Consider the following 25,484-nt stretch of genomic DNA (forward strand, 5'->3'; position numbering starts at 1 on the left):
GTATGTTGTGTGAACAGTTCTATTATTGTATGTGTGTGGTTGGTGGGATGGTGCACAGGACACACAGAAGCCACGTGGGGAGGGGCTGTGGCTCAGTGGTAGAGCATCTGCTTGGCATGCAGAAGGTCCCAGGTTCAATCCCCGGCATCTCTAGTTAAAGGGACTAGGCAAGTAGGTGATGTGAAAGTCCTCTGCCTGAGACCCTGGAGAGCCGCTGCCGGTCTGAGTAGACAATACTGACTTTGATGGACTGAGGGTCTGATTTGGTATAAGGCAGCTTCATGTGTTCATGTGTGGCTGTTTTGGATTATAGCAATTGTGAATGTGGCAGCATTAAAACAACATCCCTGAATAATGAAACCAGCAAGGGGTACAAAACAACCCAACATAATCAACAAAAAGCCAAGGCAAATAAAAAACTTTTGTATCTGGCACCCAAAACATAAGAGGCTAGACAAGCTGCTAGGGAAGGTCATTCCAAAATGGAGGTGTCACCTCAGAAAAGGCCCTGTGGCTGCCACCCACCTCATCACAGAAGGCGGTAGGGTTTCTAGGCACTGCTTGACAACCGGCAGAAGGTTTGTGAGCGGAGACATGGGGAAGCCCCAACTCCAGCTGTATCACTACAGCACTTTTGGTAAAAAACCTTCAAGTGACATAGGGTAACTCTAGGAACTGCTGGAAATGGTATGGTTTTACCATAGAGTTCCCAGCGATTCCTAGAACTACCCTATGACACTTCCAGGTTTCTAACAGAAGTGATGTACTGTCAATTTTTAAAAAAATTCTCCTACTTGCTACTCCAAGCAGCAGCAAACAACAGGAACTTCGAGTGGGGATCTCCCATCCCCATTGGGAGTTTGGCATCCCTAGAAGGAGGGCCTTAAGATGTCTTTCTTAATGGCCAGGCAGGCTTCAATAGGAAAATGTGTTCTTTCCACTGGAAGGTGCTCTGCACAAGCCTGCTCAAGTTTATGGAAGTTGTATCAGACCACATTAATGAACCCTACACAGTCACGATTCTGGTTAGTCTCAGGGAGGCTTCTGTAGGGGGAGAGTTTGATTTTCTAGTTTTCTTTCCCTGTCTTTTCCTCTACAAAAGGCTGGCCGCAAACTGCAGAGCGCCGTGCACGCCAGAGCAATGATGAAATGATTGACTATAATAACGGCGATGTCTTTTCGCCAACGGAGCCTCTGCTACTCGAACTCTGAAAGCTTTTATCGGCCCTAGTCCTTTATGAAGAAGCTCTATTAGGACAAATTAAAAAATGATGATCAGATCCAAAGAACGTAAAAGGCTCGGCCGGAGAAATTGCATAATGATGTTATTTCCTTCTCCCAGCCAAGTCCATTTGCTTTGCTACTGTTGGGTCTCTCTGTACAGAGTTCTTCCATGATAACAAAGACTGGTAAATGGGACTCTCAGCTGGCTGGGTATACTTTCCTAGCTGCATCAAGGGAACTTAGGGATGATTGCTGCCAGGCCAGCTCCAAATGGCCATCAAAGCCGTTCATTTATGTTCCATCTATTTCCATCCAGGCTCCTGCCAGACCCAGGACCTGCTCAGCTTCTGCCTCATACACTCCGCTAGGGTTGCCAGCCTCCAGGTAGTGTCTTGAGATCTCCTGCTGTTACAACTAGGGTTGTCAACTTCCAGGTAGTAGCTGGAGATCTCCTGCTCTTACAACTGATCTCCAGCCAATAGAGATCAGTTCACCTGGAGAAAAATGGCCGCTGGACTCTATGGCATTGAAGTCCCTCCTCTCCCCAAACCCTCTTCAGGCTCTGCCCCCAAAACCTCCCACCGGTGGCAAAGTGGGACCTGGCAACCCTGGTTACAACTGATCTCCAGACGACAGATAGGGTTGCCAGCTCTCGGTTGGGAAATACCTGGATATTTGGGGGGCGAAGCCTGAGGAAGGTGGGATTTGTGGGGGGGGGGAGGGATTCAATGCTACAGAGTCCAATCGCCAAAGCAGCCATTTTCTCCAGGTGAACTGATCTCTGTTGGCTGGAGATCAGTTGTAATAGCGGGAGATATGGGGGCAGCTCCAGCTACTACCTGAAGGCTGGCAACCCTAGCAACACAGATCACTCCCTCCCCTCTCCAAACCCTACACTTCTCAGGTTCCACCTCCAAAATTTCCAGGTATTTCCCATCCCCGGAGCTTGCAACCCCACACTCAGCATCCAATGTGCCCTCTGAATACCCCTATAGTCCAGGCTTAGAATTGTAACAATTTGTACCTATTATACATATATCATAGAGAACATCTTCCTGGGACACCTAAAGACTCTCCCACCCAAGAATGATCCCAGCTGAGGCATACTTAGTTCATACTGGGGGCAGGAGTGGACTGGGAAGTGGAAATGGCCCTGGAGCCAACCAAGCTGAGGGGCTGTGGCTCAGTGGTAGAGCATCTGCTTGGCATGCAGAAGGTCCCAGGTTCAATCCCCGGCATCTCCAGTTAAAGGAACTAGGCAAGTAGGTGATGTGAAAGACCTCTGCCTGAGACCCTGGAGAGCCGCTGCCAGTCTGAGTAGACAATACTGACTTTGATGGACCGAGGGTCTGATTCAGGAGAAGGCAGCTTCATGTCTTCATTTGTTCATGTGCCCCTGTGGGGCTATAAGCCAGAGCTGCAGGGTGTGTGTGTGTGTGTGTGTGTGTGTGTGTGTGTGTGTGTGTGTGTGTGTGTGTGTGTGTAAAGTGCTGTCAAGTCACATTTGACCTATGGCAACCCAGGCCATTGCCTGACTCTGCATAACAACCCTGCTATTCCCTGGTGGTCTCCCATCCAAACACTAATCAGGGCCGACCCTGCTTAGCTTCTGAGATGTGACGAGATCAGGCTAGCCTGGGCCATTCAGGTCAGGGCCAGTATTAGCTGACCCATTGTTTTCTCCTGAAAACCAGCAGCAAGGGGGGAGGGAACTGCAATGGATCTCCAGAGACCCGATCCCCTAGAGGAAATGACAGCTTTGTCATAGAGGATTCTATGACATCACATCCCTGTTGTGTTCCCTGCCCTCCCCAAACTCTGTCCTCTACGGTTGCCAACTTCCAGGTAGAAGCTGGAGATCTCCTGCTATTACAACTGATCTCCAGCCGATAAAGATCCATTCACCTGGAGAAAATGGCCGCTTTGGCAATTGGACTCTATGGCATTGAAGTCCCTCCCCTCCCCAAACCCCACCCTCCTCAGGCTCTGCCCCAAAAACCTCTCACCAGTGGCGAAGAGGGACCTGACAACCCTACTGCCCTCCCCGGCACTGCCCCCATATCTCCAGGAATTTCCCGTCAGATTTGGCATCCCTACTCCAGCAATTGTGTCAAATTGGGAAGGAATGGTGTTGCTCTTCTTTTCACAACCAACACCGCAAGAGGCAAGGAGACCTGAAACCACCGGCTCCACCAGAGACAACAACCAGAATGGGGAATCAGCACTACGGAGCTTTGTTTTAATTTGCAACTCATCAGCACAACTCTTAATTTTGGGGATGTCATCCCAGTTAAATTACAAGGTCAATCTTGGCATGAACTAGATTTAACCCGGCAGTAGCTCTTCCAGGCACAGAGTTCTTCCTCCTCCTTCCTCCTCCTCAGTCACTTCTCCTTTTCAATCTATCCCAACTTACAGTTGTCTCACTTGAACCCTGCCACACACATTTCTTCAGTTCCCTCGGTTCTGACCCTTTCCCCCGGGGCTTTCCTGCGCCAGCTCTCAGCTCAGGCCTTCTCCAATATACACATCGAGCAGTACCTCTTCAAATCCTAGCTGAAGCAAATTCCTCAGTTGCTGATGGAAGGTTTTATGACCAGTTCAAGCTTATACCATATATATATATGGTATAATATATGTTATGTAGAACTGCTGGTCTTTGCCCTTCCATAACCGCAGCACCAATTACGGCCCTCCCCCCCAAGGGATGGGAAACCATCTCACAGGCAGCACCGAACGTGTTTGACTTAGGATCAAAAGCCGCGGTCAACCCACATCCTGCCCCAAGGCCCAGAGGCTTCAGAGAACGGCAGCCTAGCATTAAAAGAGGGAGAGGCTACATGCTCCGTGGAAGTCGTCTCCGGTGGGAGTGCACATAAAAAAAGGCTGGGGGCTCCTTTTCAGAAGAAGGGGGACTACCGAGGTGGGGCAGAAGGGTCCAGAATGCGGTTAATCAGGACGCTGGGAGAACTAGACTGGATCAGACCAAAGGCCCATCTTGTCCCAAATGTCAGGACACTCAGGTGGGTAGCAAAGCCTCACCTGGAGGGGGGCAGGCCTCTACATTGTCACCATTTTCTTTGATGCTTTTCGGACTAGAATTGCTATAACACAGACAGACAGCGAGGGCCTCAGGCTTCCTGCTAGGGTTGCCAACCTCCAGGTAATAGCAGGCGATCTCCCGCTATTACAACTGATCTCCAGTCGTTAGAGATCAGTTCCCCTGGAGAAAATGGCCGCTTTGCAATTGGTCTCTATGGCATTGAAGTCCCTCCCCTCCCCAAACTCCGCCTTCCTCAGGGGAGTTGGAGTGGACTTGGAGGCCACCATACACCTGGCCAGATCTTTCCCAGAGAAAGGCTGCCAAGGGGTGGGGAGAAGGCAGGACAAGGGAACAGGTAAAGGTAGGCTGGCTGCTGGCTGGGAAGAAGAGAAGGAAGCAGGGGAGAGGCTGTGGGGACTGCCAGGGAAGGGAAAGAAGAAATAGTGGGAGAAGATGCCAGGGAAATGAGATGCCCCCTGCAAGTCATTGAGGGTCACTGCTTGCTTGTCAATGAACAGATTGTTATAAAGGCACCAGTGCCTCTGTGCTCCAAGAGGAACTAGTCTGGTGAGCCTGTTCCAAAATGCCCCGTCTCTGTGTACGACACAGCAGAGAGGAATGCCAGCCTGCAACTCTAAGGAGCTTCCAGTGGGTTCTCTGCTTCGTCTTCCCACGGAGGCCAAATGCCCCATCCCTCAAGAGCAGATGTGGCATGGGGGGGGGGAGGCAAGGCAGCTGGCAGGCAGGACTGGCTGAGGCTTGTTAAACGCTGCTGAGAACATATTAAGCTGGCAGGCGGTCGGCCCGCCTAGCCTCTAAATGGAGCTGTAATTATCTGAGTGGGATCAATGTGCTTCCCGTAAAAAAAATTTAAAAATCAGCGGTGCTGCGTCCCAGCCCCAATTACAAAAGTGTAAGGAGTCAGCCTCGCAGGGCAAGCTATCCTCAAACTGCAGAGGCAAGCAGTTCCGACACATTAGCTAATTGCAGCCAGGGATGCTTTTGCTGGCAGCAGGAAACTGGAGGAGCCCCATGGGAAACGCCTTTCCCACAAGACCAGGGAAGGGATGGTGCCATGCGCCCTGGAGGCCTTCAATCCATGGCAAAATCCTTGTCTGCCTGTGGGGAAGATGGGAAGAACAGGGGAGCCGGTACGGGCTGCCAGAGACCTTTACGCAGTTCCTGGAAGCAGCGGAACGAGAAGTGCGAGAGAATGGCACATCCAGCCAACGAAACTGGCATATCTCCTGCGGCAAGAGACACAGAAGCTGCTCCCTCATCAGAAGCATGTGCATTTATTTCCCTGCAGGGGAGCAGTAGCACAAGTGGATGCAAGACCCAGAAGAATGCATGAGTCACTCGCACAACTTCTGTACCTATTTCCAGGTAACATACATCGCATTGTGGGATTATTTCATTCAACTGGAAGAAAGAACAGTAGCCAAGAGTGAACACTCCTGAAACACATGGGTGAAAACAGCTGAGCTGTCATGCCTGTGTCGGGGGGGGGGGGGAAGCCAGATTAGGGTTGCCAACCTCCAGGTACTAGCTGGAGATCTAGGGTTGCCAACCTCCAGGTAGTAGCTGGAGAGCTTCCGCTATTACAACTGATCTCCAGCCGACAGAGATCAGTTCACCTGGAGAAAATAGCCGCTTTGGCAGTTGGACTCTATGGCATTGAAGTCCCTCTCCACCCCAAATCCTGCTCTCCTCAGGCTCCGCCTTCAAAACCTCCTGCCGGTGGCTAAGAGGAACCTGGCAACCCTAAGCCAGATTCATATGTTCTGCTATGGAGCTCACTGGGTGACCTTGGCCCACCAACCACTCTTTCTCTCAGCCTACCTCATGGGGTTGCTGTGAAGGTAAATGGAGGAAGGGAGAACTAAACATGCCTCGCTAAGCTCCTTGGGCCCTGACCTGGATGGCTCAGGCTAGCCTGATCTCATCAGATCTGGAAAGCTAAGCAGGTTCAGCCCTGGTTAGTATTTGGATGGGAGACTTCCAAGGAATACCAGGGTCACTCTGTAGAGGGAGGCAATGGCAAACCACCTCCGAATGTATCTTGTCTTGAAAACCCCATAAGGGGTTGCCATAAGTCAGCTGTGACTTGACGGCACTTTGCACACATACAAGCACCTTGGAAGAAATGCAAGAATTTTTTTAAAAAAGTAATAGATCAAAAGGATCTTTCTCCCACTATTAAGATGTGGAAAATACGGGTTGTGCAGCTGAGAAATTAGTCCCAGGAAGGAAGCTGGTGGAATGAGTAGGCTCAGAATGAACCATGTAGCAACTCACTGCTACGTCGGCCTGTCTGGGTAGCAGGCCACTATACACAGGCTGGACTTTCTATCCTCTATCCTTTTTAGCCTGATTTAACATTTCTCTTTATTCCAGTTCTTCTTGACAGGGCATTGATTCATTTCATATTAAACCTTGAAACCCTGCACAGTTCTCAACCCGAACTGGCTCTTAAGGTGGCTTGCAAATACAAGGGAAACAAAGGAAACCAGGAAAAAATATAGATATTGTTGATGCAAAACACCTTAAAGTTCTCAAGTCCTGGCAAAAAACCGCATTGAAAACACTTAAAAAAAACAAAGGTGAGAATCAAAAAGAATAATCATTAAAAAAAACCAGCGGATCTGTTAAAAAACAGTTCAAAATAGCAGCAGAGATAAGTAAATGACGTTCTCCTAAATGGGATAGATGTTGTGTTCAAATGATGATTTTTTTAAAAATGGAGAATGCACACACATGCATAAAAAAATCAGACTCACCTGCAAAAATCAGTATGGGTTGGATTCAATGCGCAAGCAAAGCTTGCAGAGTGGGATTTTTCTACACACCTCCTCCTCTTGCACATCAAGTCATATCTGACTTATGGTGACCCACCCACTTTCTAAAAACACTTGGTGGGCACCAGGAGAGGGTGTCGGTGGGGGCCGCGGCATCCATGAGTACCACATTGGAGACCCCTGATCTATTTCTTTGGGATTTTCAAATGTTGGCTGAGGGATATGTGACAGACAGGTTCCAGTGCCACCCTTCTGGTGTCTCAGCCAATCCCTCATCTCCTGGGCTGTGTGTGAATTCCTAGAGTCCCCAAAAACGAGGGGTCTTGGATCCTGGGTGGGTGAGTGAGGGTTAGAAGATGAGGAATGGAGTCATCAGGTAGGGCTCAGGTAACTATACAAAGAACCAGGGACAGGATAGGGACAGGACTAGGTACCCTGTGTTAGGCAGGTTAGGTTACATTAGGGAGGGAGGTTAGGGCTAGATAAGAGGATCCAGGGGGGACCCTGAGACACCAGCTAACCTTACCTTCTGCATCTGAGTCAAGGAGAGACCAGACTGGGGAAGTATGAGGATTAAATAGATAAGGTCCATAACTTCCAGTATCTTTATCGGTGTGGGGAAATCAGTAGTAAAAGGACCAGCAATCCCAGTGTTTAGTGAGCCTCTCCCAGATAAAATCTATCTCAGCGGGAGAAACAGCCTGTCAGATCTGTAAGCTGGAGTGTGGGTGTGAGATTGTAACTATTCTTAACAGAGCTGGGGCCCATCTTAACTGAGAAAACGTTTTTACAACTTTTTACTTGTCAACCAAAATAAGCTATTTAACCCTGCAATGGAAGAGATAATAAACTCATTATTGTGTTGTTAAAATAAAGGATCCATGTGAGTCAAAAGAGGGAGAGGGGGGTATGCTAAATCATCGCCTGAGAACCTGGGCTGCGTTCACAGGTCCACACAGTCACTTCAGCAAGTTATGTGGCCTTCTTAACACCTACATTTAGCTTTACTGAGCACTCACCAATGAACCATTATTGTACAATTAATGAGCAAATCATTGAGGGTTCTGATGGGTTGATATACAGCACCCTGCCCATCACAGGATGCGGGTATAGTTGGTACTGCTGGAACAGAAAACTATCAGGGAAGAATGCATGCAAGTTCCTTGGACACAGGGGGAACAGGGTCCGCTTTTACCTTGGACAATCGGCCTCCTCGCTGAGTTCCAGGTATTCAGCCACTTCGTCCGGGGTAAGCACCGTCTCCCTGTCGTCAATGAGGGACGCAGAGATTGAAGCTGCAGAGAGGCGGTTGTATGGCAGAGTGGGGAAGTCTTGGCTTTCTCTTGGGGACCCCTTGGTTGTCCGCGGGGAATCCTCGCCCTGTTGCTGGAGTACCGAGGCTGCAGGAGGCTCCAGGTAACAAGTGCAGGTACACCTGTGAAGCGCAAAAACATGAAGACCAACCAGCCTTGAGAGTTACTCTGACCCAGGCCTCTCCTTTTCCCTTCCTCTCAGCTTTCTTTTTAACAAGTCATTGCTGGTAATATAAGGAAGCATCATCTCTTGGTTCCCATCTCATTATGCCCCTGGCCCAGGCTTTATCTTAGGGGAGGAGCCATGGCTCAGAGGTAGAGCATCTGCTTGGCATGCAGAAGGCACAGGTTCAATCCCCAGCATCTCCAGTTAAGGATCAGATAGTAGGTGATGTGAAAGTTGTTTACCTGAGACCCTGGAGAGCTGCTGCCAGTCTGAGTAGACCATACTGACCTGGATGGACCAATGGTCTGTATAAGGCAGCTTCAAGTGTGTCCATGTGCCTGCATTAATATGAAGACATGACGGGACTGACATTTCACCCCTTTTCTGTCTGTGGTGGAGTCAGGGCAATTTTTGTGTTGGCACATTCAGAGTAGACAGAGATTGGCAAAAGAGTGTTTCTCCTCTCAGGCTCATATTTTATCAAAGAAGAATGATTTCAACAGTGCCAGTGAAAAGAATGCAGGTACCATGTGTACCCTCTGTGGCCGGGAGCTGGGTACCCAAGGTTGGGTGGGATAAATAAAATATATAGATAATGAAAATATTATTTATTTAAAGTTCTATGTCAAGAAGAAGAAGAAGAAGAAGAAGAGTTGGTTTTTATATGCTAACTGTCTCTACCACTTAACTCAAATCGGCTTACACTCACCTTCCCTTCCCCTCCCCACAACAGACACCCTGTGAGGTAGGTGGGGCTGAGAAAGCTCTAAGAGACCTGTGACTAGCCCAAGGTCATCCAGCTGTGTAGGAGTGGGGAAAAATCCAGTTCACCAGATTAGCCTCCACCGCACATGTGGAGGAGTGGGGGATCAAACCCAGTTCTCCAGATCAGACTCCACCATTCTAAAGCATCACTCTTAACCACTACACCATGCTGGGAGGGTAAAACAGAGGAAGAGATAACTGAGTACACCCTTCTGAGTTCCCCGGAGAAAGGGTGGGGCAAAATAATTGCAGAGAAGCATGCTTTTTTCCTGCTGTTTAGTTGTGGCGCTTGCATAGCAGCCCTTATAGCTAGCACTGCAAAAACCCTGTGAAAACCCAGCTGAAATGCTACTATTCCATTTCTCTCCCATGGCCAGGCACCATTTGCTTCTGGCAAACTATTTCAGATCTTCTTCACTGCAGCCTCGCCAGGCAGGGCAAAGCATCCGGAGCAAATTCCCAGCTTAGCACCTGCAGAGAAAGCGACCGGCAAAAATGGCAGGGAAGCACCACGCAAACACGCACACCCAGAGCCGCACCTGCCCCACATAACAATACTCAATGCGACTGTCTATGCTCGACTAATGCTCAAGCCAGGACCTGCTGCTGGTGAGTTTCCCCCCCCTTGCTGGCACAGTTTCAGGTTTCTAAGTGACTCCAGGCTGTGTCCAGCTCAGGCCTCTGCCAGAACGTTTGAGCGATTTCAATAAACGAGCCGAGTCCATTTCCGGGCAGGGGCTCCGCCATCGTTTAGGAAACCATTCTTCAGCCTTGCTTCTGCTCAGGCACTGACAGCAATTCCCCCCCTTCCCTTTCAAGTCTCGCATATAAATGGATGCTGTCTACCACCCGCCACCTGCATTTTTGGATCCGCTTTCTCCGACTCTGACAACATGCAAGATGGAAAGAAAGAGAAGCTGAAAAGGGGGAGGGAGCTTGCCAGCCACCACGAGACATGCCATGTCACTGTGGGCAAACAAGGGAACTTTCGCTGACTCCGGGCCTCCCCTGCACCACCCAAAGTGGGGGCACTTCTCTGCCCAAGCTGCCCAAACAAGCGGTGCACTGAAGAGGACACCAGGGCACCACAGTGTCACTGAGCTCAGGCTGGGCCAGGACACCCAGAGGCTCAGCTTGCTTCCAGCTATCAGTGGCACAGGAGTTGGCTGGCATCGGGCAAAAACGCATGGTCGCTTTAGCCTCCTTTATTCCCTGTTTCAGCCAGGATTCAGCCAGGATCAAACGTGCGTCCGGCGAAAACTCATGCGTTCGATCCTGGCTGAAACAGGGAATAAAGGAGGCTAAAGTGACCCATGTGTTTTCGCCCATCGTCTACTCAGCCTGCATCCCCAATGGCCAAATCCAAGCCACAGGGGGTTTGGCATGGAACCCAGCTGGCATCAGCGCACGCCCAGGAAGGGAGGTGTGTGCTTTCCTGGAGCTGACAAAATACCTTGAAACCACCCTGCTGGAAAGCAGAGGGAAAGAGAACTGGGACTGCCCCTCGCTGGCAGCTGTCCTTCCCTGCTGCCACTCTAAGCAGCAGCTAGAGAAAAAAGAAGTTAGTAACCTGTGCGCCGCTCTGAAATGACGAAGGGTAACTCTAGGAATCACTGAAAACTCCATGGTTTTACCATAGAGTTCCCGGAGATTCCTAGAGCTGCCTACCTAACTCAGCATTGTCTACTCAGACTGATGCTTCAACCAAACATCCCAAGGGCTGGCACTAGTGTGCAAAGCATGTGCTCTACCACTGAGCTATTGATGCTGTGAAACCTGAGATGCAGGTAGGGATGCCAACAACCTGCATGAAAACCTTGGACTGCCCATTTCCACAGATTAAGCCTCTGTTAAAGAGACATTTCTTTCCTCCAGATAGTTGGCAACCAGAGATGTAGACCACAACGTGGAGGCAAAACATGCTCCTATTTCAGGGATGCAAGGCTCTCAGAGTATACCATTTGAAATGCAGGACAAATCAATACAGAATCTGCTCTTGCTTTAGCATCTGCTTTAAGTAGTTCATTTATATGCGGTTTACATGCTACAGCCCTTTCCAAAAGCTCTTCACACACACACACAAGTAGTACAGTACTTTACTACCCCTCTTATACTCCGATGGCTATGCTGTTGGGAACCATTTAAACCTCCCCTAGAACCATTAACGTCTTGTTTGCTTCATTCTGAGTGCATTGGAATTAGTGAAAGGACAATATGCTGTTATATTTATGTTTCAGCTGGCAGGACTTTGTTTTTCAACTTGCTGTTAATTTAAAGCAACAAGTTTACATTTGCTGCAACTTGCGTGTGTCGCTACAACTGCCGACTGTGTGCTTTGTGGCAGCTTTACAGCAATTTTGCAGCACAGGGAGTCAGTGCAATTCCTACAGCAGCTGCTGGTGCTGCTGAGGATTTAATCTAAAAGACACAGAGGCCATTTTAGCATGGTCAATTTTGATGCTCGCTCAAAGCTCTTTTTTAAAATGCGACTTTAAAAATGCCTTTTCACGGTCCCAATGCAAAAAGAGAAGTTCTATTCCACCCACTCGCCTGTTCCTGTTCGCATAGCTATTAGCATATGCATAGCTAAAGTGTCTCTATTGTTTTGCATGGTTCCTTGAGGGAGATTCTTCGCTGCAAACACCAAAGGTCGCGTTAAATGGCCTCTTTAGTAATGCAAAGCAGGTATGCACCGGCTTCGCAGTTACTTTTGGAACGACGGTTCAGCGTGCAAACTTCAAAAAAATATGTGGGGCAATTCAGCCTGGAACACGCTGCTAATTACCATGCAAAAATGGCCAGAAGGAGCTAGGCCCAAGTTATAACACAAATCGTGTTTTGCTTTCTGAGTGCAGCAGTCTTAGGCTGCATCAACACGGCTGAGGATTCTCCGTTCTGCATTAATTGCTGCTGCAAACTCAGAGGCATTTGTCTAGGCCAGGGGTCCCCAACCCTTTTGAGCCTGCTGGCACATTTTAAAGTCTGACATGACATGGTGGGCGCAGCAACAAAATGGCTGTCACTAGGGCTGTCGATATGGTTCGTCCCGAACTGAAAAACAGCCGAATTTCCCCTGATTCGGTGGTTTTTAGTTCAGATGGAACCGAACTCAAAAAAGGTGGGAAAACGGGGAGCCAAATTCAGCGAGTTCAGGGTGTTCGGCAAATAAATTCGGCAAATTGAGGGTTCGGTGCAGCAGCATAACCGTCAGTTAGTAAGCAGCATTCTGCCGCGGCCAATCGGTGGCGAAGATGGGTCTTCTTCTGCCTAATCAGTCGCGATTGAGTGCATGAGCCCAGCTGCTGCGTGGCCCAGGGAGAGAAAGAGAGAGTATCTGTTTGTGTTGAGAGAGATCCCCCTTGGGGGGGGGTGCATGTGCACATTCGAGCCATTCCGTAGCTGCAGGGGGCGCATTTTTGGCGGTAGAGCCCCCAAACTTTCAGCATAGCTTCAGAGGACCCTTCTTGCAAGAACCCCCAAGTTTTGTAAAGATTGGATCAGCGGGGGCAGAAATATGGGCCCCGGAAGGGGTCCCCCCTTAATATGCATTTTTATTCCATTTACAGCACACATTCGCACTATTCCGTGGCTGCAGGGGGCGCATTTTTTGGGGTAGAGCCCCCAAACGTTCGGCATAGCTTCAGAGGACCCTTCTTGCAAGAACCCCCAAGTTTTGTAAAGATTGGATCGGGGGGGGCGAAATATGGGGCCGGGAAGGGGTCCCCCCCACCCTTAATATGCATCTCTGACAATGGGGGTTTGCAATTAGCAGAGCTTGCCTCCCACGCCCAAAGCTCCCAGCCCCGACAAACAGCTGAGCTGTGGGGAGCAAGGGCGGGGCAGGTGCGAAAAAGATGGAACAGAAGACATCCACAGTAAGACCCATTTTGGGGCTTTTCTCTATAATTTTTCTCCTGTGTGTGTGGGGGGGGGGGAAGCAGAGTCTGTGGGGGGGGAGGGAGCAGTTTCTGTGGGTGGGGGGGAAGCCAAAGGGGGCTTTTGCCTGTTCTGCCTGGAGGGTGCCCCCTCGAGTCTCTCTCTCCCTGGTTTGAGGGGGGGCTTCAGTTGTGTGTCCTCAGGTTTTCCCTCATTCATAAGATCGGTTAGGTCTATTTTGATGCTTGCTCAAAACTGGTTTTCAAATTGTGATTTAAAGAATTCATTTGCCTGGTCCCGAGTCCAATGCAAAAGGGGAAATTCCACCCTCTCCTGCTCCTTATGCATAGCTAGCGTGCCTCTGTCCCTTTCTATGGTTTGCAAACTCCCAGGCGTCATGTGTTGCTTTGCATGGTTGCAAATGTGTTGCTTTGCATGGTTTGCATGGTTGCAAACATGTTGCTTTGCATGGTTTGCAAACTTCTTTGCACTTGCACTGCCCTTGCTCCCCCCAGCTCAGCTGTTTGTCGGGGCTGGGAGCTTTGGGAGTGGGCAGCAAGCTCTGCTAATTGCAAACCCCCATTGTCAGAGATGCACATTAAGGAGGGGACCCCTTTCGGGGCCCATATCTCTCCCCCCGACCCAATCTTCACAAAACTTGGGGGTTCTTGCAAGAAGGGTCCCCTCAAGCTACGCTGAAAGTTTGGGACCTCTACTCCCAAAAATGCCCCCGGAGCCACGGAAAGGCGCGATTGTGTTTTTAATGGCTTTATTCTGCCAAAATTTTCCCCGAACTCCGGATCTCATGCTGAATTGCATGGACTCAAAGCGGGGGAGTTCGGACTTCGGCATTTCCCGAATAAAAACGGGCTGAATTTTGCTGAATCCGAATTTTACCGAATTTTTTTTCAACAGCCCTAGCTGCCACACAATGGCTGCCACAGGAGGCAAAACCAGCCACAAAACGATTGCCACAGCTTAACTTTGCTAACACAGTGCAGATTCTTGTGTAGTGGTGGCAGCTGCTGCCAAAGCAATATTTTAGAAAATCTGCACAGCCAATCAAATCTCCAGTTGCCAATCAGAAGCCTTGCTGGCCCTACTTGACCCCATCTATTTCCTAAAAAAACTTGGTGGGTGCAAAAAAAAGGTATTGGTGGGTGCCTGGCACCCACGGGCACCACATTGGGGAACCCTGGTCTAGGCATTGGAGCATCCAGGTGGGAATTTTCTATGCACTCTCCTCCATTAGCTGCCATTTCCCCTGAATTGTTTCCCCTCACTAGAGCAGTTTTAAGGGTTTTCAGAATCAAAGGTTAATCACTACATTATTTATATATGTATGTATTACTTCAATTTAATACCCCACTCTTCCCGGCTGAGAACGTTATAGCGTTATAGTGTTATAGCATTATAGTGCTACAGCAATTACTTTGTTAAAGCCCTCTGAAAGCCCTTCAGTGGCTTGGCAATGAAAGTGGCAATGAGCAGGATCTCCAAAAATGTGCTCCTTTCCATCCAGGCATTGTGTGAATGTCTGGATGGTCTGTGTTCTTTCTGAAAAGACCATATGTAGTAAACCAGGTTCAAGAAAGAATACAGCAAGGATAGGGAAAAGCTGGAATGTGGATACTTAGAGGATGATGTCATATGGATGCTCCAAAAACATGATTCAAGTTGGATGCCAAAGCAGACAAAAAATATCTGTGTGGAAGCAGCCTCCGTTTTGTTCTGGAACTTGCAGGCAGTTTTTGTAAATAAATAGCTTCTGGTTAAGCAAAAACCGAACTTAAAAAGTGTGTGTTCCCCCAGCACGATGAACAAGCTAGCTAATGCCAGGCAAGGACACCAACATCTCTAGTTTGGTGCAAAAAAGGAATGCAAAAATAGAGGTCTTCTACATCCATCCATCCTTTAAACATGATGGTCAGCACTACTGTGAAGGATCACAGACACTGTGGTCCTCCCATCCCTAGAGGGTGCAGCAGCCAGCTTCAGCACGAAGCTGGTGGCATCGACACCACAAGGGCATCAGGAAACAAATGGCCGCTTTCCCTGTCTAGCCAACCCTGCCCCAAAATGTATTTTCAATAGAGCAGCCAATTATTGTGTAATTGCCCATAAATTTAGAATGACACTGAAATTATTTCATGCACAGATCCAAGGACAACGTTTTCCCTCTTCATAAATGTAGGATTCGTCAGGGCAGCAAAAAAGGATGGAGTCAGCTGATATTCCACTAATGGATTGATTTACTTTCCTGGAATGATAATTGTCCATTTACTTAAAGAGCTGGGCACTTGTACAGAGGCCTGCCCTATTAAGCGAGAAATCTCCCTTCGAGCAAGACACAGATCCTTAGCATGATTTGTGGCTTTTTAAGTGCAAAGTAGGTAGAAGGTAGGGTTGAAATTCTCTTTTTTTTCCCTCCCAAAGATGATCCATCATACGACTCCTGCAGACAATATGAAACACATGTAGATTTCCCTTCTGGGTGCCAGAGGGGACTGTGGGTCATTAAATTTATTCTAAGCACCTGGCGTGATTGGAAGATGAGTCAGCACGGAGGCAGAACGGCTACAGCTGCAGTGCTTGGCCCAGCTAAAGGTATGTGGAAACAGGAAGGAATCCTGGAACCTGGCAGAACCTGCCTAGCTCCAGACCCACAGGTGAGGTGTGAATCATTCATATCTTTAGGTCAGGTGAATCATTCATACCTCTAGGTCAGAGGGAGGGGTCAGGTGAATCATTCATACCTCTAGGTCAGAGGGAGGGGCTGTGGCTCAGTGGTAGAGCATCTACTTGGCATGCAGAAGGTCCCAGGTTCAATCCCTGGCATGCAAAAGGTCCCAGGTTCAATCCCTGGAAAAGGTCCCAAGTTCAATCCCTGTAAATTTCCTGCATTGTGCAGGGGATTGGACTAGATGACCCTGGTGGTCCCTTCCAACTCTATGATTCTATCTCCAGTTAAAGGGACTAGGTAAGTAGATGATGTGAAAGACTAGGGTTGCCAGGTCCCTCTTTGCTACCAGCGGGAGGTTTTTGGGGAGGAGCCTGAGGAGGGTGGCGTTTGGAGAGGGACTTTAAGGCCATAGAGTCCAATGGCCAAAGCGGCCATTTTCTCCAGGGGAACTCATCTCTATCGGCTGGAGATCACTTGTAATAGCAGGAGATCTCCAGCTAGTACCTGGAGGTTGGCAACCCTATGAAAGACCTCTATCTGAGACCCTGGAGAGCTGCTGCCGATCTGAGTAGACAATACTGACTTTGATGGACCAAGGGTCTGATTCAGTACAAGGCAGCTCCATGTGTTCATAACAAGCCCTGGACAAGTATCAGAGCCTGAGTCCCACAGCCAGGGATGCATATTGTCAGAGTTTGGGAGGGAAAGTATTAAAAATCGTGTGCTGAGACAACCAAGATTGTGCACTAAGAAAAAACTGTGTGTAAACTGTACAACATGTGTATGCATAAGAACCTAAGAAGAGCCCTGCTGAATCAGACCACAGATCTAGCTTCCCGCTTCTGACCGAAGCCAGCCAGATGCCTCCTGGCAGCCCACAAGCCAGGCTTGGAGGGAATCACTCAGCATTTGTGGCAGCAAAGAAACAAAACTTTCATGCCACCGTTGTGTTTGCACAGTGTGGGCCAGCAGAATTGTTCCAGGTGGTCAGAAGCCTATTGGAATCCGGCCTGCAGGAGGAGATGGACTGTTCCTCCCCATTTTATCCTTGCAAAAACCCTGTGAGGTAGGTTAAGGTGAGCTTCTGCGACTGGCCCTTGGTCACCCAACTTTAATGGCAGAGTGGGGATTCGAATCTAGCAGCTCATCCCTGAGCCTTGCAGCGGCTGGGGACGGCATGGCCGAGGCGCTGCAGCGGCACCTCCAAAGAGGTTTCCAAGCCACTGCAAGGCTTAAACTCCATTTTTAAAACTAAAAATTCAAAAATGGGGGGGGGGGGAAGCTCCACAGAAAACAGCGATGCTTCGACAGGAAAACCCTGGCACAGCACCACTGTTTCAGGAGGGGGCGTTCCCGGGCTGAAAGGGGTTAGGAGGCAGCATACCGGCAGCCCCGCCTCCCGGAACGCCCCAGGAATGCCTCCCAGGAAGCTGGGGCGAGCACTTGCGCCGGCAAGATGCCAGTGGGAGGCTGAGTTGGCGTCCATGGGCCATGCTGCCGTGGCCACTCCACAAGTGGCTCTACGCCAGCATCTGTGCCAGTCTGCATGGCGCAAGTGGCACAGACACCGGCATAGGGGATTGGTCGCTTCCTACGCCCATTTGGCCCCCAGGCTCAGGAACGAGCTGTAGCTCTCCAAGATTCTAGTCCAACTACCCTCTACACCACACTGGCCCATAAGCCAAAACAGACTGGTCCATGAAAACATTTCCCAGGGTGCCGTTTGGTTTTGCAACTTCAATGCAGGGGGTTGAAAAGCTGCCCCCGCTGATATTTTCTCCTCTGCTCTGCGCAACTATTTCAGGGACCCATTCAAGTCGAGCCTGTTTGCCATCCCTGAACAAGAAAACAGCATGCATGAATGTTTCAAAGTGTATGCAGAAGGCGAACAGCTGATGGCATCGAGATATACAAAGGGGGGGAGAAAAACCCGATAGAGGCATTTCTTGTGTAAGCAGGCTTAGATCCTCCAGTGCTTCTATTCTAAACATACAGTACGGGGACGATCAAAAGAGGCCTTTGGAAGATAAACTACAAAGGCACTTCAGAGTCCCACTTACTCTTGCTGGGTGCTGTGATCTTGGGAAACTTGAAAGCCCGGAGGGATTGGAGGAGGCGGAGGCAACAGAACAGTGACGTTCTGCGAGGCGCTGCCCTGTGAGAACTTTGGGGAGCTGTATGTCTTCAGCACCTTTTTCGTTTCCCCTATGGGAAAAAAAACACAATGAAAATAAATGGTCAGCCCATCTTCTGATGTTTCAGAATTGTCCAGGACCCCAAAACACTTATTAGAGTCACCCAAACGAGTTGGAACCAACCTACCCGTTTCCACTCTCCCAGACAGCCAACCCCAGCTCCATCAGTCCATCCGACAGTCTCAGTAGACCAGTAATCAGAAGACCAGTAATCTATATTAACAGCCAGGGCCAAACCAGTTGAGAGGTGGGATAAATGGATATTGCCCCAGAGGGGGAGTTAGATTACTGTGGGGGGAGAAAGGGGGGTCTATTCTTTTCTGGCCACTGAAGTTTCGACAGTCAAAACCACATAAACGTTGGGACGTTATTAGTGCAGAAGGAGAAAAGATAGGCACTCTATCTTTGCAATTCTGTTTTAAAATGCTGGAAAGATCTCATTGTGCTTCATCTGGTTTAGCCCTAATGATGTTTCATGTTAAGGATTTCTAAGTTGAGCTTGAGCAGTGTTATTTTGTATGTTATGTCTCTTTTTCTCCCCTAGGGTTCCCCCTTTTCCTTTTTGTACCCTTATAATGAAAAAATAAAAATTATTGGGTGGGGGGAGGATTTCTATGATTCAAAGACCTTACAGATCATGTGGTGGAAAGGGCCATCAAGTCACAGCTGAATTAGGGTGACCCCCCCCCCACGGGGTTTTCAATGCAAGAGACAGAGGTAGTTTGCCATTGCCTGCCTCTGCATAGTAAACCCGGACTTCTTTGGTGGTTTCCAATCCAGGTATTAAGTGAAGGGCTGACCCTGCTTAACTTCCATGATTTGACGAATTTAAAGATCTTAAAAAAGGAATAATTAATAGAAAAAGAAAAACAGAAGATGGCTTCTGCTACCCTTGTTGATCCTGGGCAGCTTGAAAAGGAGGGAACACCTTCTAGGCCTCTCCTCCATTAATTCATCACATTTCTATCCCATTTTTCTTCCCATATGGTACTCAAGGTGATATATGTAGAGCTCCCAGGCAGTCTCCCATCCAAGAACTCACCAGCGTCAGACCTGCTTAGTTTCAACAAGGTGGCCAAATCAGGGCCTTCAGACCATATCTTTGAACATTTTGCATCTTTGGGTAAGTGGGTGCCCACTGGAGGAACAGATGCCTAACCTACTTCACAGGGTTGTTGTGAAGGTAAGATTGGCAAGAGGAGACTGTGAGTTCCCTGATTTCATTTTGTAAAAAGCAAGTCTCTGGCCCCTTTTGTTGTGGAGATGAGCCTTTCCCCCTTATATGTCCTCAACAAAAGGGTATACCGACTTAACGTTTTTAAGGGAAGCTGGGAACCTGATACACAGATTGTTATATTGTTATAACAATATAATGATATCCAGTTGCCATTTTAAAAAAGGAGGAGGAAATAGCCACCGTGGGAACTGAGGCAGGGGCAGGGAAAATGGCTGCCATGTGGGCAGGACTGTGAAAATCCCAATTTACCCACCTACTCTACAGATTGGAGCAAGACCGAAGAAAAGCTGGGGAAACCCCCAAGAGGTACATGAATGCAGCACAGTGCTGTAGGGGAGCAGGAAAAAACAAATCCGCTTTCCAGCAACATCAAACCCACAGGCCATTTATGCTCGGTAATTAGAAGTTCGTTCCAGGCTGAAGTGCCCTGCATATTTTTTTGTTTTTCACACTGAACCATCATAAAGGAAGTGACTGCAAAGCCGGTGCATACCTGCTATGCATTTCTTAAGAGCCTCTTTAATGCGACCTTTTGTGTTTTCTCCGCCCCCACCTCGAAGCATCCCCTCAAGGAAGCATGCAAAATCACAGCTGCACGTTAGCGATGCACACGGCGGTTGCTAATGGCTATGCAAATGAAGGAACGAAGGAGCAGGCGAGTGGGGGTGGGGTGGAATTTCTCCTTTTGTGTCAGGACCGTGAATAGGCATTTTAAAGGTCGCATTTAAAAAAAGCTTTGAGTGAATATCAAAATTGACCCTGCATAAATGGCCACAGTAACTCATGTGAAAATGACCAATATCGTCAATCTACCCCAGCATGTCAGGCTGTTGCTCAGGTTTAGTGAGGGAGACCCAGGTTTAGCGAGGGAGACCCAGATTATTTGCAGACTGGAACCAATAGTGCTCACTCCTCCCTGCTCCTACCAAAGTTTGCAATCAGAATAAAAGTGCCTTGGGAGGCGACAAAAAGCCTGCAGGCTCCATAACACTCACATCCGACGTAGAAAGGAGAGCGGCAGTCACAAAGCTCTCCCTGCCAGAAACGGGGCTGTGAGGGGTGTTGCACCATTGACCTATGCGCAAGGAACTAAGAATAATGTTCTCCTTGAGAGTTTCATTAGGGAACATCGCCACAACCCAAGCATATGACAGCCAGATCCAATTCAGATTAGGAAAACTTAATGTGTCCAGGGAGGGGGGAGCAGAGAGACCCGGAGAAGCATTAACTGCCTGACAGCATCTCTATGATCAGACCCTTCTCTTTCCTGGGCAGCAGGGATGCGGAAAGGAGATTAGAGCCGTAACGGTCCCCGGCATCTCTCACAACCAATAGGGGCCATCCCCTCAAAGTGAGATGCTGTCAGCAGGTCACAGCACTGGCGAAGGTGAGCAAGCCAGCACACGTGTGTGTGTGTGTGTGTGTGTGTGTGTGTGTGTGTGTGTGTGAAATTTTCTAATTAACAAGAGGGGTCAGTCTACATAGCAATCTGTCATCTGTCACTGTGAGAGCCCCGGTATTTTGAGGGGGGGGTCATATATAGTCCCCTGACATTTTTCCTTCCCTAGCCCAACAACTAATCAATCAGCCCTTGACTCCTCCTCCTCCTCCTCTTCCTCCTGATCCTTGTTTTGTTCAAATTAATCCTGCATTTTGAACAGTACCTAGCACATGGATGGTACCAAAGAAATGTTACAGACATCAGCTGAGGTTGTAGATCCCTGGAGGGCAATTTAGGCCAAAATGGCAAATGTATTCTAATGTGCTTTAATTAACACTCAAGAATCTCCCCCTTCTGCATCACAAAGGAATTATTTATACATGCAAGGGAATGAGGGGATGGATTAAGGAAGTGCTGGAACAGCAGGTGGGAGTTTCCAGTTCTGAAGGCTCCTTCACTTAAAAAAAATGTATTTCTGGGTCGTCGTCCCCCCCATTTCTTCTTCCCCAAAGCCAAGAGTGCTTTGTTGCCACTCCACTTCGTTGGAATGGCAGGTGCTTCAGAAGAGACCAGAAGCCATCACTTTGGGGCTGCAGTGAGCCCTCATATGGAAACACTTGCCCTCGTCATAGGAGGATGCTTCGCTTGCAACCCTCTAGCCTTTTGACAAACCTCCCAAGGTCTTGTGATTGGACCCAGAGAGTAGGGTTGCCAATGTCCAGGTACTAGCTGGAGATATCCTGTTATTACAACTGATCTCCAGCTGTTAGAGATCAGTTCACTTGGAGAAAATGGCTGCTTTGGCAATTGGACTCTATGGCATTGAAGCACCTCCCTTCCCCAAACCCCTCCCTCCTTAGACTCTGCCCCACAAACCTTCTGCCGATGGTGAAGAGGGAACTGGCAACCCTACCAGAGAGCCCTGAGCAGCCATTCTGCTATGGCGTATGCTATTTGTTCTATAAAGTCCAAAAGTGGCCACAGGGTCAGCAGGGTTGGGTGTCCCCTTCTCTAGCCAGCATGGGGAAAAGGCAGATGCTCCTATTCCTACACTGGTTGTTCTCCAGCAACTTCAGTGGTAATACAATTCCACAAGTATCCTTCTCTAGTCTATCCTCTCCACCATTTTCTTTACCCTCCCCATTGAAACTTAGACGGTAGGGAGAAAGCCATATCAGTGTTGGGTGGGGGGGAACTAGGCAAGGAAATCGATAGGGTTGCCAACCTCCAGGTGGTGCAGGAATCTTAGGCTATAATTAATACAACACAAATGAGTGAAACATCAAAATGTAATCAATGAATACAATAGTGGAAAAGGACAAACATACAACTATATACAATAGTATTTCAATAATCCACAAAGGTATGTATAAATATATTTTCTTCAATAGTCCATAAGGGTACATAGATCAAAGAAGATTCCAATAGTTGGTCACAAGAACTCAGCAAATGTGTAAAAGACTATTATGAAAGGAAGACGATCGTTTCATTCATCAGTTCCATTCAATTCATGCAGTTCAAAAGGTATACACAAAATTCAAAAATTCATTTCTTCCCCTTAGAAGAAATTGTGGAACGGTTACATTTGCAATGACTTCTGTTTATTCTAACTATATCCTCTATAGATTTTAAGTCATATGGACTATTGTGATTGCCAATGGATATAGTTATAAGATTTATCCCTAAGGGGAAGAAATGAATTTTTGAATCTTGTGTATACCTTTTGAACTGCATGAATTGAATGGAACTGATGAAGAATGAAACGGTCGTCTTCCTTTCATAATAGTCTTTTACACATTTGCTGAGTTCTTGTGACCAACTATTGGAATCTTCTTTGATCTATGTACCCTTATGGACTATTGAAGAAAATATATTTATACATACCTTTGTGGATTATTGAAATACTATTGTATATAGTTGTATGTTTGTCCTTTTCCACTATTGTATGCATTGATTACATTTTGATGTTTCACTCATTTGTGTTGTATTAATTATAGCCTTAGATTCCTGCACTACTTTCCTTATCTTCGATATTAGTGCAGAGGTGTTGATTTTGGTTTGCTCAACCTCCAGGTGGTGGCTGGAGATCTCCTGCTATTACAACTGATCTCCAGGCAACAGAGATCAGTTCTCCTGGAGAAAAATGGCCGCTTTGGCAATTGGACTCTATGGCATTGAAATCCCTCCCCTCTCTAAAGCCCGCCTTCCTCAGGCTCCACCACCAAAATCTCCAGGTATTTCCCAACCAAAAGCTGGCAACCCTAGAAACTGATTAAAATGACAGGGCCTTCCTACCATACCTCTGTACTTGGAGTAGAAGTCAGTTGGGGGAGGGGCAGAAATAGGTACATATTATTGGGGCCTGGGGGAGTGAGGGAGACCTGGTTCAGTCTGCAAGCCCAACACCATGATATCAGGTGTTTACAATAGTTCAGAAATAAAACAGACATTTTCCTTTCATGACTCATGAGGTTATATGACAAGATGTGCCTCGTATTATAAGTTTTTCCCGGGCCCAGAGAATTAATGCTTGAGCCCTGGGAAGAGTTAAACGTATGGGGGGGGGAGTCATGTCCAGATGTGGGGGGAAATAGTGGGTGAAGAAGAGCTAAAACACACTTCAGAAAGAAGAAGAAATCTTGTCACCGGTGACACAGAAAGGTTCAGGAGGGCTGAAATGGGACCGTCATCCCATCTTCTGGCATGACCATCATGTGTCAGCTATTCTGGGCCAGTTTCTATGTGCAGAAGAATCAAGAGAAGAGTTTTCTTTGGAGTCTACAATTTCAGGCTGAAGGGTGTATTCTGGGGGGGGGAGTGCATTCAGTGTTTCTTCTCCCCCCATGACAAAAAATCCTGGCCCATCGTGCAGAAGGGTTCGAGCCCAGTTTCCTCCTTGGCATGAATTTTATTTTCTGTCTTCAGGGAAATTCAAGGGGGAATGGTCAAACCAGGGAGCTCCCACCTGCCACCTGAAGCGGTACAATCCAGGAGGAGCCCTCTCACTTCATTCTGCTTCAAGGAGAAACTGGCCCTTCATTAGGGCTTCAAGGCCCTCTGGCAGCTTATACAACAAACCCTCCCCCATCATCCATTTTGTGTTTTTCTTTAATAAAGTTTTTATTGTTTTCTCATTTTATACATCATAAATAATTTTCCATTAATACTTAACAGTTAAATCTATAAAAGTTCCTAATCTAAGAAATAACAAAACATAATTGACTTCCCCTTCACTCCCTTCTGTCCATAATTAAATTGTATATACTTTTGCTAACAGTATAATCCCCCTGCTCAGTTACTTTATAAGTATCTAATTTTATCTAATTAATATACCTGTAATCATCCTAATATTTTCACTATACCAAATAAATGTGAGGGATTAAATCAGAGTATCCTTTAAAATGACCCACTGAAAAGTATTTTTCACAATAAATTCTCCACACCTCCCACTCCCCCCCATTATCCATTTTGTGAACAGAAACCATCCAATCCCTTTTCCCAGAATGCCCAATTTAGCCATACTGCCTCTTCCTTCAAGACACTTCTTTGTAAATAACTGAGGAGGATTGATGGGCATGGGGTAGCGGGGAGGGGTGGAAGCAGCTTGAGCAGTTTTCAAGGAGGCGCGTCCTCCAGGGTGCAACCCGGCCTCATTAAGTGTTTGAGAGGCTTCCAAAGAAGCCTCCAAGAGCCAGCCTGCCAGCTCAGGGTTCATCCAGCGATGAGATTTCCTTAATAAGAAGAATGGCAGCAAAACGCAAAGGCTAAAATGTATTTACTCCCAGAACCAACTGTAAGCACACATTTTAAGAGTCTCTCTAGCTCTGAGGAAGGGCCGCGGCTCAGTGGAACAGCATCTGCCTGGCATGCAGAAGGTCCCAGGTTCAATCCCCAGCATCTGCAGTGAAAGGGACCAGGTAGTAAGTGACGTGAAAGACATCTGCTTGTAGGACCTGACAGCCACTGTGAATCTGAGTAGACTATACTACCTTGATGGACTGATGGTCTGATTCAGTGGAAGGCAGGTTTGTGTGTGTGTGTTCAAGCTCTTAAAAGGTAAACTCCTGAGAAGGTGTGCATTATTTTTAGGCAGTTCCTCTCTCACTCCTTCTAGGTCCCCTTTTCACTCTGTCCAAAGATACCATGAAATCATGGCTTAACTAGAGTTAACGGTGGTTTTTTTATTGTCTGAACACGGACCATTCCACAACCTATGGTTCATTAGGGTCTGTCAAACCAGGATCAGAAACCATGACTTTAAGCTGGCTTATTAGCCATAGTCTTAAGCACATTTTCGTGGACATTTTGGCTGAGACCTAGCAATGCCCACACGCACTGCCCAGGTAAAGAGAGCCTGGCCAGAGGAAAGGTGACAAAATCAGCAACTGTCGAGACATAATCAGGATTTTTATGCTTGGCTGCAAACGGTCCCCAAACTAAACGGTAAAAAAAGGTCAAGGTCCCCTGTGCAAGCACCGGGTCATTCCTGACCCATGGGGTGACGTCACATCCCAACATTTACTAGGCAGACTTTTATTTACGGGGTGGTTTCCCAGTGCCTTCCCCAGTCATCTTCCCTTTACCCCCAGCAAGCTGGGTACTCATTTTACCAACCTCGGAAGGATGGAAGGCTGAGTCAACCTTGAGCCGGCTACCTTAAACTGACTTCTGTCAGTTTCGAACTCAGGTCATGAGCAGAGCTTGGACTGCAGTACTGCAGCTTACCACTCTGCGCCATGGGGC

The 25,484-nt window shown here is 47.9% G+C and overlaps 1 protein-coding gene across 1 annotated transcript in view; it reads right to left on the reverse strand.

Annotated features, from left to right (window-relative positions):
* ROBO4 (roundabout guidance receptor 4) overlaps positions 1-25,484 on the reverse strand; it is an 81,674-nt gene that overhangs the window by 10,078 nt on the left and 46,112 nt on the right. Inside the window, exons 16-17 of the mRNA XM_056860882.1 lie at positions 17,929-18,073; positions 8,261-8,500 (exon numbers count right to left, since the gene is read on the reverse strand). Of these exons, the coding sequence (XP_056716860.1) occupies positions 8,261-8,500; positions 17,929-18,073 (385 nt within the window). The remainder of the gene's footprint in view (positions 1-8,260; positions 8,501-17,928; positions 18,074-25,484) is intronic.

The sequence above is a fragment of the Euleptes europaea genome, chromosome 14, assembly GCF_029931775.1.
Source record: "Euleptes europaea isolate rEulEur1 chromosome 14, rEulEur1.hap1, whole genome shotgun sequence".
In the NCBI taxonomy this organism is placed as follows: domain Eukaryota; kingdom Metazoa; phylum Chordata; class Lepidosauria; order Squamata; family Sphaerodactylidae; genus Euleptes; species Euleptes europaea.